Source organism: Phaethon lepturus, unplaced genomic scaffold, assembly GCF_000687285.1.
Source record: "Phaethon lepturus isolate BGI_N335 unplaced genomic scaffold, ASM68728v1 scaffold19722, whole genome shotgun sequence".
Taxonomy (NCBI): Eukaryota; Metazoa; Chordata; class Aves; order Phaethontiformes; family Phaethontidae; genus Phaethon; species Phaethon lepturus.
Window position 1 is genome coordinate 1,157 of NW_010521454.1, and position 11,831 is coordinate 12,987.

Consider the following 11,831-nt stretch of genomic DNA (forward strand, 5'->3'; position numbering starts at 1 on the left):
GACCACTTCAGTCATCTTCACCACTGTCTACTAATTTGAAGGCTCATGATACACTAAATGTTTAGTACATCACTATTTCTTGCATGCAAGGACAGTCATATTCAGTAGAAAGTTTAACTAATAAGCTATTTTGTAAACCTTTTGGAAGATAACTGGCAAGCTTATTGTCTAAGTTATTCGCTACCATCGCACTTATGGAGACTGGAAAGTCCTTCTGTGTTACAGAGAAGTCACAAGCATATTAAATTTTACACAAATAACTTGAAGCTACATACAGTTGAACACAGTTACAAAAGATTTGATAGTCACTGTAATTATTATATATGAAAATTACATTGAGCCCTACTTAAAGAGGAAGGGGCTCCAGTGAAGTTTGCTGCAGTTCTAATGAAGCCAAATTAGCTTCAGACAAAACACAGCTGAAGAGCAAAGACTCAGCTTTGTTTTTGCCTACAACCAACATTTAATACAAGGAACAGGAATTTACATTACTTTACATATTAGATAGCAGGACCGTTACCCCAGTACAAGGTCTAGTATTTCATTTAGGAGTCAAACTTGAAATACAAATTTCTCAGTCGTAATAGCCAAGCATCAGTTTTGTTCCTTGCAAGTGGACACAGTTACTTGTGTCATAATATTGCTTCAGAAAATAAATCCAAGAGCCAATATCACAGAAGGTTCCACGTCTAATCAGAGTTCATTCCCAACCCAGGTATTTTAAAAATAAATGAAGGAATAGCCAATGGTCAGAGAAGTTATTTAACCTCTGCATGAGCGTCAGAGTGCTGCTGGGTCCCAGCCGTTACATGGCTGTTCAGATGTGCAACAAATGCCAGTTTTATGAGGACCTCACAGTGATGCAATGCTTGGAAGAATGGAGTAAAAAAGTAGCATTTTAAATATTAAGCATGCTTTGTTTCATTGGCTTAGTTTGGCAGCAGTAGCTCTACTGACTTGAAGTATTTGCTCAGGGCACGTAAGACTACATACAATACAGTCATACTAGAAAGGTGCTTATTTCAGACTATGGAACACTGAAACAAATAAAAATCATAAATGATACATTTGACAGCAAATTGCTCTTAGTCAAGCGCTCATCTTCTATTGAAGAGTGAATTAGGATGGCAATCGCTTTGCTGCAGCTACCTTGTTCAACACGTGGTATTTCATGACAATTTTGCGTTTTAAATAAAATGTATATTTCTAAGGTATTAACTAAAATGGAACAAAGTAATTTCAATCTTGCTACTTCTAGATCTATAGTATAGCAGAGAATAGATGCCCTGTGTTACCATTAGTGCAGATACAATGGAATTGTTTTTCTTATATGCAAGGCCAAAGCAGGTAAAGAATAAATGGCTATACAAATTCAGGATTCCTTGCTAAATAATATAACTAACTTAAAAAGCACTGGTACCAGACCAGCCAGTTTTAGGCACATCTTTAAAAAAATAAAGTATGCATTTCATTAATGTAAAAATGCAAGAAGATTCTTAGAAACATTTGAAGTCTATGGTGCACTGGAATAGAAGTGATGCTTCCTTTAGTTTCAAGGAATACAATGCAGGCTTTAAAAAAAAAAAAAAGAAACAATACCATAGTATTCTTCACAGGGAAGAACAGTTTTAGTAAAACTGAAAAGATAAATAAGGAATAATAAGCAGCCATGACAGCTGACTGGTGAATATTTGTGCTTTAAATGTCCAAAAGAAAATAAAGTTCAATAGCTCTTCTCGTACCATCCCCCAGACTTGGCATACGTGTCCATAACGCACACCTCGACAGTTCAATAACACACTGCAGACTTCAAAACTAGCTGTAGCCATGGCAGGATGCACACAGCGGCAACTTCACCAGCAGTGTTCAGTGATGCGATCCCCAGCGCCACTGGCTGTCAGCTGGAACGCAGCTTTGGTTAAGACTGTTGTGTGAGCCTTCTGTAATGAGGTAAAACTTGGTTTTCAGGAAGATAAAGAGCCAGTTCCAAAGCTACAAGGACGGTGAATTCAAAGCCAATGAGATCTCTTCTGTTGAATCTGAATCTTTCTTCTAGTTTCTATGATAATAAAAAAAGAGAGGGAGAGAAAGAAGCAGTTAATCCACGAGATACCAACAGACTGCTAGATTAAGTCAAGCATAAAACAGGAGTCAGTGCTGCATTGCCAGAGCTGTACCTAGAGAATCAGAAGTGTTGCCAGGGATCAGATAAGTAAACCAGCTTATCAGTTCAGCTGTGACACCCACACCTCAGTTACATGTGTTTGCCTGAGAAACCGTAAGTGCAAAAATAACCTCACTGTAGGATCAGTAGGACATTAGACTGCACCAGTCAGGTAGTTTTAATGAATTAAACCAAAACAAAACCATCAAGGAAGAACCTTAATGAGACATAAAACTGACTGAAAGAGCAGGTCTTAAACGCAAGCGTGCGCTGCTGAAAGTCTTGGCTTTAATCTTTGCCTTGTTCTATGAGCTAGAGAGAAGGTTTTGACAATACCTGAAACAAGTATCATGGTACTTACGTCTATAAGGTGTTTAACTTCATGCTTCCTGAGATCACTGCTGATCTTGGCTGCAAGCAGAACGCAAGCACCAGCACACAGTTTGCGGTTCTGTTTGTTGAGTTTGCCTTGGAGGACGAGCTTCTCAAAGTAAACATAAGCCATGGAGACAGTAACCGGCTCCAGATTGCACTCTTCACTCAGGTTCCGCATCTCTCTCTTTAAACTGTGAATAAGGAAAAAGATACCCTCTCAAACGTAACAAACATTTATGAAATGCTCCAGAAACATTGCAGTGTGGGAACTCCCAAGAGCATAGGGCAAAACTCCTATTTGGAAAGCTGTGATGAGTATTATCCTAGACTGAAGAAGCCCAGCTGACAGCAAGCTGGAGCTGATGCACAAACTGATTTAACCTGGCTGACAACATCTGCTGTGGAAGAACAGTTCCACACCTGCCCACAAACACCAGGGACTTAGCTACCTCACTGGCACACAGGCTACTGCTGTGCGATTCCCTCTGGGCTCCTGAGCTGGTTCGTGCTTCCTACCATAAGACTGAACCACACTGACCTACAGAATACCACATCAAAGCTGTGTGGATGACAGCAGATGCTGCAGAGAGACCTGTCTACTACACACAAGAATCGAGTCTAAGGGGAACGCAGACCGCTTTACACACTTCCCACAGTGGCTGGCCCTTCACTTCAGCACACAGGCAGACTTCATGGTGGATGCTATGTCTCATGCCATCCATGCTACACCTGCACGATAACCTGTGCAAGCACACTACTCAGAACAGCTACAAAAAGGAGTATGCAGGACACTGGCAGAACACACTCTTACTGAGCAAACCTTCCACTCGGAGTCAAGAATTACACATAGCCCTGGTGATTCAGCAGAATTGTGTTTAAGTTGGCTATTTCAGAAGGCCCCGACTGCATTAACCACCGTCTAATACCAGCAAGATTACAGCTCTCGGAAAGCGCAACAGTGCATCTCGCTGATGAGCGGCCAGATGCATTTCCTGGAAGATGAGGAATTCTGTGTGGCACAGTCCTGCCTTCACAAAATGCTTTTCTTTACTGAGGCTCCCCAGTCCTAACACTTTTTATCCTAGAATGTTGTTAGAGTCCACAATCATCAGGGAGTCTGGTGACTGAAAGGCGAAAAATAGCCAGAGGGTCCAGAAAGACAACCCAGTTAGAGTGGGACTGCATTGCAGCCAGACAAGTAGGTTACAAGTATTTATTTCAGGGCTAATGCTGCTTCACTGTTAATTGGCTATGAGTGTTAGTACACCACAGATGGTGAAAGAGAACCCTTTTAGGCTGAACTATGAAAAGCAACTGCTACCCTTTGTCAGCATCCTAAACATTCCTGTACAGGGCTGTCACCCTACAGTCAGCTCAACTGGCAACAAGAGATTAGCGTTTAATCATATATACTATTAATAGATCTAGTATTTGCTCCATACAAGCGGAAGACAAAAGCAGCCTTGTACAGCATAGAAGACGTTCTCATGATTCACTGCTTGTTTCTTACCTCCTAATTTTGCTCAGTGTCAACTTGATATGAGGAAACTTCTCTCTAAAGGTTTCGTTCATATCCTTTTTAAGGTCTGAGGGTTTCACATATTCTATGACTGTAGTCTGAAACACAAGAAGCAAAATTTATCATTTCTCTTGTGAACAGTACTGAGAGACAAACAAGTCTTCCAAAGACACTAATGCAAAGGCAAACCCAAGTTTTATTATTCACAGTTTAACATTTCTGTAATATCCTAAGTAATAGACCATGCTGAGTCTCAGCCACAGACAAAGTCTTCAAAAACTAATAAGCAAATGGTTAAAAGAAGCAATGACAACATGGAGAGATACACGTCAGGTTGGTCCTCAACAAGCTGAGTGTACAAACCCAACTACTTGTATTTTTCCTAATTCATTCTCAAAAAGCCACAAGGTTTTCTTCCTCGAGGAAGTTCTTTATAGAGGATCTTCTAGGCACTCACTCCTCTGTTCAGGTATGCCAGCCACTCACCATGTAGGAGGCAAAGATAAGAACACGTTTATGTTTTCCACAGGGCCACTGAGGATCATCCAGAAGATTTGGATCATACTCTGCAGCTTCCCCAGCTTCACTTCCTGAGGGAATGAGGAAAGCACAACACTGGGCCACAGGACAGAGAGCTTTAAATTCCCCATTTCCTCTTTAAAAAAGTTTTCAAACAGCAAACATTAAAAGTGTCAGCAGAGCCTATAGTACAGGCAAACTACAGCTACAGTCCTCTTTGCATCTCCTAAGTGCACTGGTCACATACGGGAATTATTAAAAAGCCACACAAGCTCTTTCTCCAGCATGTGCCTGACGCACCATTTTAGACTTCGTGCAAACTGAGTTTGTCATCAATATGCACAGAAAACAACTGCACAAGACTGAATTCTTTTGCCTACTCTCTAACAAAGGGAAGAGTTGTCAGGCTTGCTCTTCTACACTAGAGGAGGGATTCTTGTCACAAACTCTTTGGCTTACACATTGTTACTGTGCTAGAAGGCAAGGAGAACCACCTGTATCCATGTACACCAGATGTTTCTTGTCGAGTAATATAAAGCTTTGCGTTTCCAAGGAAATGGCTTTGCGCTCCTTGAATTGAATATACAGAGGACTGTGTGTATAAGGAATGTGTGCAAGTCTCAATGAAGTACAAACGATGAGCCTTAAGACTAAGGAGCTTGCTCTTCTAGGCTGTGCTAAAAACAGTCTCCTCCCAGCTACAGCACATCCTTCCTAATAAGGCACTTGACCACTTGCAATAGTTTCAGACAAATATATTCCTTCTATGCTTTCCTGCTGTGTGTACAAGTGGTGACAAATCTGGCGGCTGTCCTTACCAATCTCTGTTCCTGCTGGTATCGTTTTTGCGGTCACAGGTTTGTATCTCGATCCAGGAAGACTCCGTGAAGCACTGGCTCGACATGAGGGAGCGGCATTATGGCTGTCGGCTTTGCGAACAACTAGGGCATTGGTCGGATACAAGAATTTTGCATAGGACACAACCTTAAAGAAGATGAAGTCATAGCAGTTATAGGGGAAAATTTCTTGAAAAGCTTATTTCCAGACATACACGATTTTCCAACTCAGAGTCCCCTGGAGTTTGTATTTGGGAGTGGGGACCTTGAAATTCTGGGACAGGAGGAAAGGGAAAAGTTGGATGAGGAACGCCGGCTTCCACAACTTCAGCATGGAAATGTTGTAGATTTGGTGGGGTGGCAAAGGGGAGAACCACATCAGTAAAATTCTCGCAGTATATAAATTTAATTAAAGGGGTATAAATTTCACCCATATTTCTATCAAAACATCACTCACATGTTGCCTGAGATACCAAAGTCAAATCAATTCTCCAGAAATGGGGGCAGAAGTGATCACAGGCTTCAACAACCTCCTCAGAAGAAAGATTATAATAAGCCAAACATTTCAACCTAAGGATCTAACCAAACTTCTACTGCTCTGAAAAGTCTCAGCACTCACTTTATGGATGGCAAAGCACTGCATAAATTAAGTGATCTGCCCCAGCACGAAATGGTTCCAGGAGACAGCAGCCAGCTTACCCACCCGTTGTCCCTGCTCTGGTCAGTGGTTTGGTCACCACCATTACAAAAGAGACAAAAAAAGAAGCGGGGGGGAAGAAAGAACATGTTTCCTTACCTTGCCATCAGCACCCAGCTCTACTCCTTCCAGTCCAAGCACCATCTCAGTGGAGACTGAAACTCCCCCAGAAGGATGTCGCTGCTTCTGTCCTTCCATTTTTAGATCACTAGATGCAGATAAAAAAGCACGCTATTGTAAAATGCAGCACAAGCCCAGCTTCCTCTGTGGTAAACGCCAGGTCCATCCACTAGCTACAGCCACCACCACCAAGTCAGAGTCCTCTTCTGAACAGGGCAATCCCTCAACCCCACCTCCAAGAAAGCATTATTTTTTAACGATTCTCTTGAAAACATGGAGACGTTCGTTAATCGAAGAATCAGATTTTCTCTCATTAACTCAAATCTGTAATACCACTACACGTATCAGAAGTAAACTGCTTTTTTTAATACGGTCTTTCTGCATAAGATCGTATCATTCCTAACACACTAATGCTCAAACACTTTACAGCAAACATGATTTATATTACTAGTTTTCCAGGATTAGAAACTTGCCTTGCAATTGCAATTTTCCCACCACTCTGCACACCAGCTCAAATTAAGAATTAAGGCTGCTAGCAGAACGCTGCTTCAGCGATGGCAGCATGCAGCTTTTTGTCACCTATGTTCCAATGCGAAAAAGCAGCTTTCAGTTGAAGAACTGCATTGCCAAGCAGAACGAGACAGTGCTCAGAAGTCTCAAATAGCTCCGGTGACCTTGCTGCTTTTCTATTAAGTGAGAGAATATTTTCCCATCAACTATTTTTATGGCAAGTGCATTTGCATACAATACAATTCCCACCACTAAACATCCGTTTCCTTCGTCCATAAGTTATGTAAAGGACAGAAGTGACAACACAATTGTTTTGCCAAAAGTAGATTAGAATAAAATTAGTATTTTCTGTGGTATACTTGTAGATCACAGACCTTCACAGAATCAACAGACTTCATAAGGGACTGAACAAAGCTGCAGGGAAATCCAGTTATCAGGTTTTGTTTCTTATAAGCGATCATATTGACAGTTCTATACAAAAACATAGTATGAACACTAAAAGCAGTTTTAGTCTAATCTGTTTCTGTTTTCCTTAGACTGCAAATAGTGACATTGATGGCTTACAGCTGAAAAACAGAAGAGCATCTTAAATGTATTTAGATGTAACCTCACTATAAAACCTTGAAGATTTCCAGTAAAGGCAGCAGCATCATTCCCTGATGCTCTGTATACTTTTTTTCTGATACAATTGTTTATTGCACTAAAGACAGTTGATTTCTGACCACTTCAGAAGCACAGGAAATCCTACACAGCAACAATTCATATTATCTCTTCAAAGTTGGTTTCAGGGATTTCACAGGACTGGAATGCTTTAAAAATGTGCATAAACACCTGAAAAAAGTCTACCTTTTCCACTATTTTTCTCTTGGAGTTTGACACTGTGGCAGTGTCTGATTTTACTGCTCTGATAGCAAGTTCTTGTCCTTTACACATTAATAACTCACCTGATCCGTAAACTCTCCCCGTAAGGTAGGATAGAAAAAGCCACACAGAGTGTTCGTTTAGCACAGATTAGCACTATCCTGTAAGCAGACAGGAAAAGATCAGGATAAGAATTAAGATTCAGAAGTTAGAAAGCAGCTTTTTATGGAACTTGAACACAGAACTCCTCTTAAATTGCTCTAAGTCACATAGATATTGCTATGGATTTTATGTTTTCAGAAAGCAGCACAAAAGCAGAGGTTTTATTCTGACCCTGTGGGTCCTTAGAGCCAAGCTCTGTATCAAAACCCAGCATTCAGTAACTCCCATCACCTTGGCAGCTCCTAGTCTTTGAATATATACCCATATTTATGTGATTTTTACATAAACCTTGTGAAAAGATGTAGATAATATTTTACATTTAGATGAAGTCTTACACCTCTACTACTAATAAATATGAACACAGCCTCCCCTTTCTCTTCCGCCTAGCAACTATCAGCCAAATTCTTGGCTCAACCAAGCCATTCTCCTTAAATCTTCCTCAGCTCTAAGCTCTCTGCGTGCTAGAGATAAGGAGGATGCTAGAAGAAAACGATTCCACCTCTTCAGAGGAGGATGGCAGAACCATCAGAATATTGCTGCCGATGTAGCAGATACAGCAGATGCCTTTGATAAACTTATAAAACTAACAAGACCCCAAGGACATCACCTTATTCCACTGATACTAAATAGCTAATTGCATTGAACTAGAGTCTACGGCTGAGCACATCCTACTTCACCTGAGTATAGGAAGAAACTTGACCTCCAGAACTTACCTGCTGTTCTTGGTGTCATACTGCCTCATGTTCTTGATGAAGTGCATCTTCTTCAAACTTTTGTGTCTTGGAGACCCAGATATATGCTTGGTTCTGCAATTATAAAAAAAACACACAACACAAAACCTGTTAAGTGCTCTGAAAAAAAAAGTCATGCCTGTTGTATGATCAGATGGCAGCACTAGCATGCAGGACCTCAGATATTGGCGTGGAGAAGGGTGAAGGGAGGAGAGGACTGCATGCAACGAGTTGAGATTAATGCTGCTTTTGAAAAAAGTACCTTCGTACACTGGCATATTCCACTATGTCTTCTAAAAAGTCTAGAGAGCAGCGCTGGGAGATAAAACGCCTTCTGTAAAACGCACAACACCACGAAGAGTGAACAATATTAGTTCATGGCCTCTGAGTTTATGAACTGCAACAGATCTATGAGCTCTTAGGACAAAGGGCAGGTATTTTGGATTGTTTTGTTGTACGAGTGCTTAACTAAGAATTTCAAGTTCCTATAAAGGCCAAGAACTGTCTCCCCCTCTAGGACACTTGAAATACACATTTGTAACAACTTCATTAACAAGAACATTCACTATTTTCAACATATAAGAACACCTACCTATAAGTTGAACACCTAAAAAGCTTCCAAATACTCCTTTAAAATCTTCTAAGAAATATCACAAAAAGCCCCCCTTCATCAAGGCAAGGGAATACGTCACTTTATATCAATCTGTGGACAGATACAGGTATATCTGTATGATGACTGAACATCTGTGTCTATTCTCGGTTCAGAACAGTCGTCTCCAGGTGCTGGAGTCAGCAGACTGAGAGTCTATGACGGTAGCTCAATAAAATCGACACGTCTCTCCAGAAAACAATAAAGCGGGTAAAATAGAGGAAGGAAAGAGTATGCGGTACCCATCTGAAATCCCAGAATGCAAGATGCAAGGAGAATAATAGCAGGAATCATGTGAGTTAGTATAACAGCAATAAGATACTGCATTTAAGCAAAAAAATTGACTTTGACAAAGTAAGAGATGTTACTATTGTCAAAGTCAAGGCATTCTTTGTTGTAGAGATTTACAAACGAATTGTGAAACTACGGACTGCAATTTCCATAGGAACAATGCACTGAGATTCAACTGCCACTAGCAAAACGCTTCCAGCACAACTATCAGATGCCATATTTTCTGCTTTTGTTTAAGCATACATTGTGCTACATTTTTAGCACAAGCCACATGCATTCAAATCCAAGGTTTTCTTCCAAAGTGACACAGTAACTCAACTAATGGACAATACTGCCATGGAAGTCAACGTAGAAGCAGCGTACGCGACACAAGTTGCAAGACTCTGGTTTGACAAGATGTACTTTTGGAAAAAATTCAAACTTTAAACTGCATCAGAGCTCTGACACCCACAAGCAGACAAACTGCTAAGACAGACCAAGGCCGTGGGCGCTCTCATGCTGGAAGTTAGCGTCCAGCACCAAAGCAAAAGCATGGGACCTTGGGTGGGTGCAAGGGGCAGGGCAGGGGAGAAGCCAAGAAAAACGGGATTTATTAATTGTTAACAGCTATGGAAGAGTTTTTACACAGCAAAGCCATTTGTAGCTTCAGTTGATTCAAGGTAAAGATCAAAAAAAACCTGCTTGGGATTAAGTCTGGTCTTGAAGCCCAGCACTTCAGGATTGAGACAGCTGGACAATCTGCGAATCCTAGTGACTTTGCCTTTCCTACTCTCCAGCCTGAGCTGGGTAAGAAACCACACCACACTATTTTGTGGCTACAGAAGAGATACACCAGAGTTCTGGACATGAACGAAACCTGTCTGCTTTTTCTTAAGCACGGTGTCTAGAAATGCAAATCGCCTGAGTGACAAACAGATGCGTTCACCTCTTTTCCCCCTTCTTGCAAGTTATTTCTTCTCTTCTGAGCTACTCGGAGCTATTCTCAGAGCTGCCTGCCAAACGCTGTGCCAGCGAGACGTGGCAGTTTGCCTCCGCAGGGCACATCGCCCTAACAGCCGGCATCGCGGATGCACAGGACTTGCTATAAAATGATGGATTTCCACAACAAGCAGATGACCAGCAACAGGAGCATTTGCCCCTCTTGCTTCAAGCTATACCAGGAACACAAAAGCCAGCACTTGAGAAAAGACGGCGCTCTGGTATTCTTCCTTACAATTGACATAAATGCTACTTGAAACTGCTGATCTGCAGGCAAGCCTCTTCCATAAAGTCTCTGAAGTTATTCCAGTAGTTGTACAATCCCAATGATTACCTAATGCTTTTGCAAAATGACACTTCAATCTGAGTATTCCTGAAACCAGGTTAGTTCCTCATTCCTCACTAAAGTTCATGAGAAACAATTCACCATTTTCGCTATATTCTCGAGTGCATAGAGAATGAACACCAAACTAATGAACATTTTTCTTCTTCCCAAAGTCTGCTTACAATCTCCTTAATAAAATACAATTAGTGCCCTTTCTCTGTGAATTTGTAATAACTTATACTCCCATATAAAACTTAATTTTTTTCCCCTAGAAGGAAATTATCTTCAGATTCTCAGCAGCACTGTTTAGGCATTCTTAAAAGAGACTATGACTCAAAGACATAGGAGGATGAAAAATTACTGTCCCTTTCTGTAAACACAAGAGAGGTAAATCTTCACTAACACCTTCAGTATTGCTAAGGACTGCCTCCTACAGATCAACAGCTATTAAGGGTGCTACTGAAGACCATTCCCGGCAGAGCTTCACCACCCTTCACCAGCACTTTGGTTTGTTTTTTTTTTCCTTGCTTTTCAATGAGAACTGCACAGGAAAGTTTAACACTTTCACATACACTTGGTTCCTTGGTCTACTCTGGCATATCATCTGCAATAAAAACCCCTTCATGAATGTGGAGGCCAATTTCAAACCTCCTGGCATGAATGCAGCTGGTAACATCCACAAGTCTTCCTCCCCTCCTGGGGGAGACCTGACTGGATGCAAATGACAATAAGCACTGGTGCAAAAAAAGCACATAGTTCTGTACAAGGGTGCGGGTGTAAGTAACTGGATGGATTGGGAGAGCCATGGCTAGACCCTCACTAGTAACTCCACAGTGCTGTAGGTGCAACTGCCCTCACGGTGCTCACCACCATGGTGGAGACCCCTCCGGAGCATTACATCTTCTGAATACCACCTCGTTTTCTCAGTAATGGGACAAGTGACAAACACCCAAACCTGCTGCTCTAAGAGTGTATCTGGAAGCGAAAACCTGCTGCAGTGAAGATCCTGCCCCTTGACTCAAAACCACAGTGACTCATCCCCACTCTGCCAAGAGGAAACTTCATTTTTAGCTATGCTTGTAAATAATATTTTC

At 41.4% G+C, this 11,831-nt stretch overlaps 1 protein-coding gene across 1 annotated transcript; it reads right to left on the reverse strand.

The window, feature by feature from the left end:
- Positions 1-1,517: 1,517 nt before the first annotated feature.
- Positions 1,518-10,496, reverse strand: CABLES2 (Cdk5 and Abl enzyme substrate 2). The gene is made up of 10 exons (XM_010281531.1): positions 10,405-10,496; positions 8,757-8,828; positions 8,477-8,569; positions 7,685-7,762; positions 6,210-6,318; positions 5,396-5,561; positions 4,545-4,648; positions 4,050-4,156; positions 2,526-2,730; positions 1,518-2,059 (listed from the first exon to the last, which is right to left on the reverse strand). Exons 1-10 carry the CDS (start codon positions 10,494-10,496, stop codon positions 1,919-1,921), a joined length of 1,167 nt encoding a protein of 388 aa, XP_010279833.1. The 3' UTR covers positions 1,518-1,918.
- Positions 10,497-11,831: the final 1,335 nt, after the last annotated feature.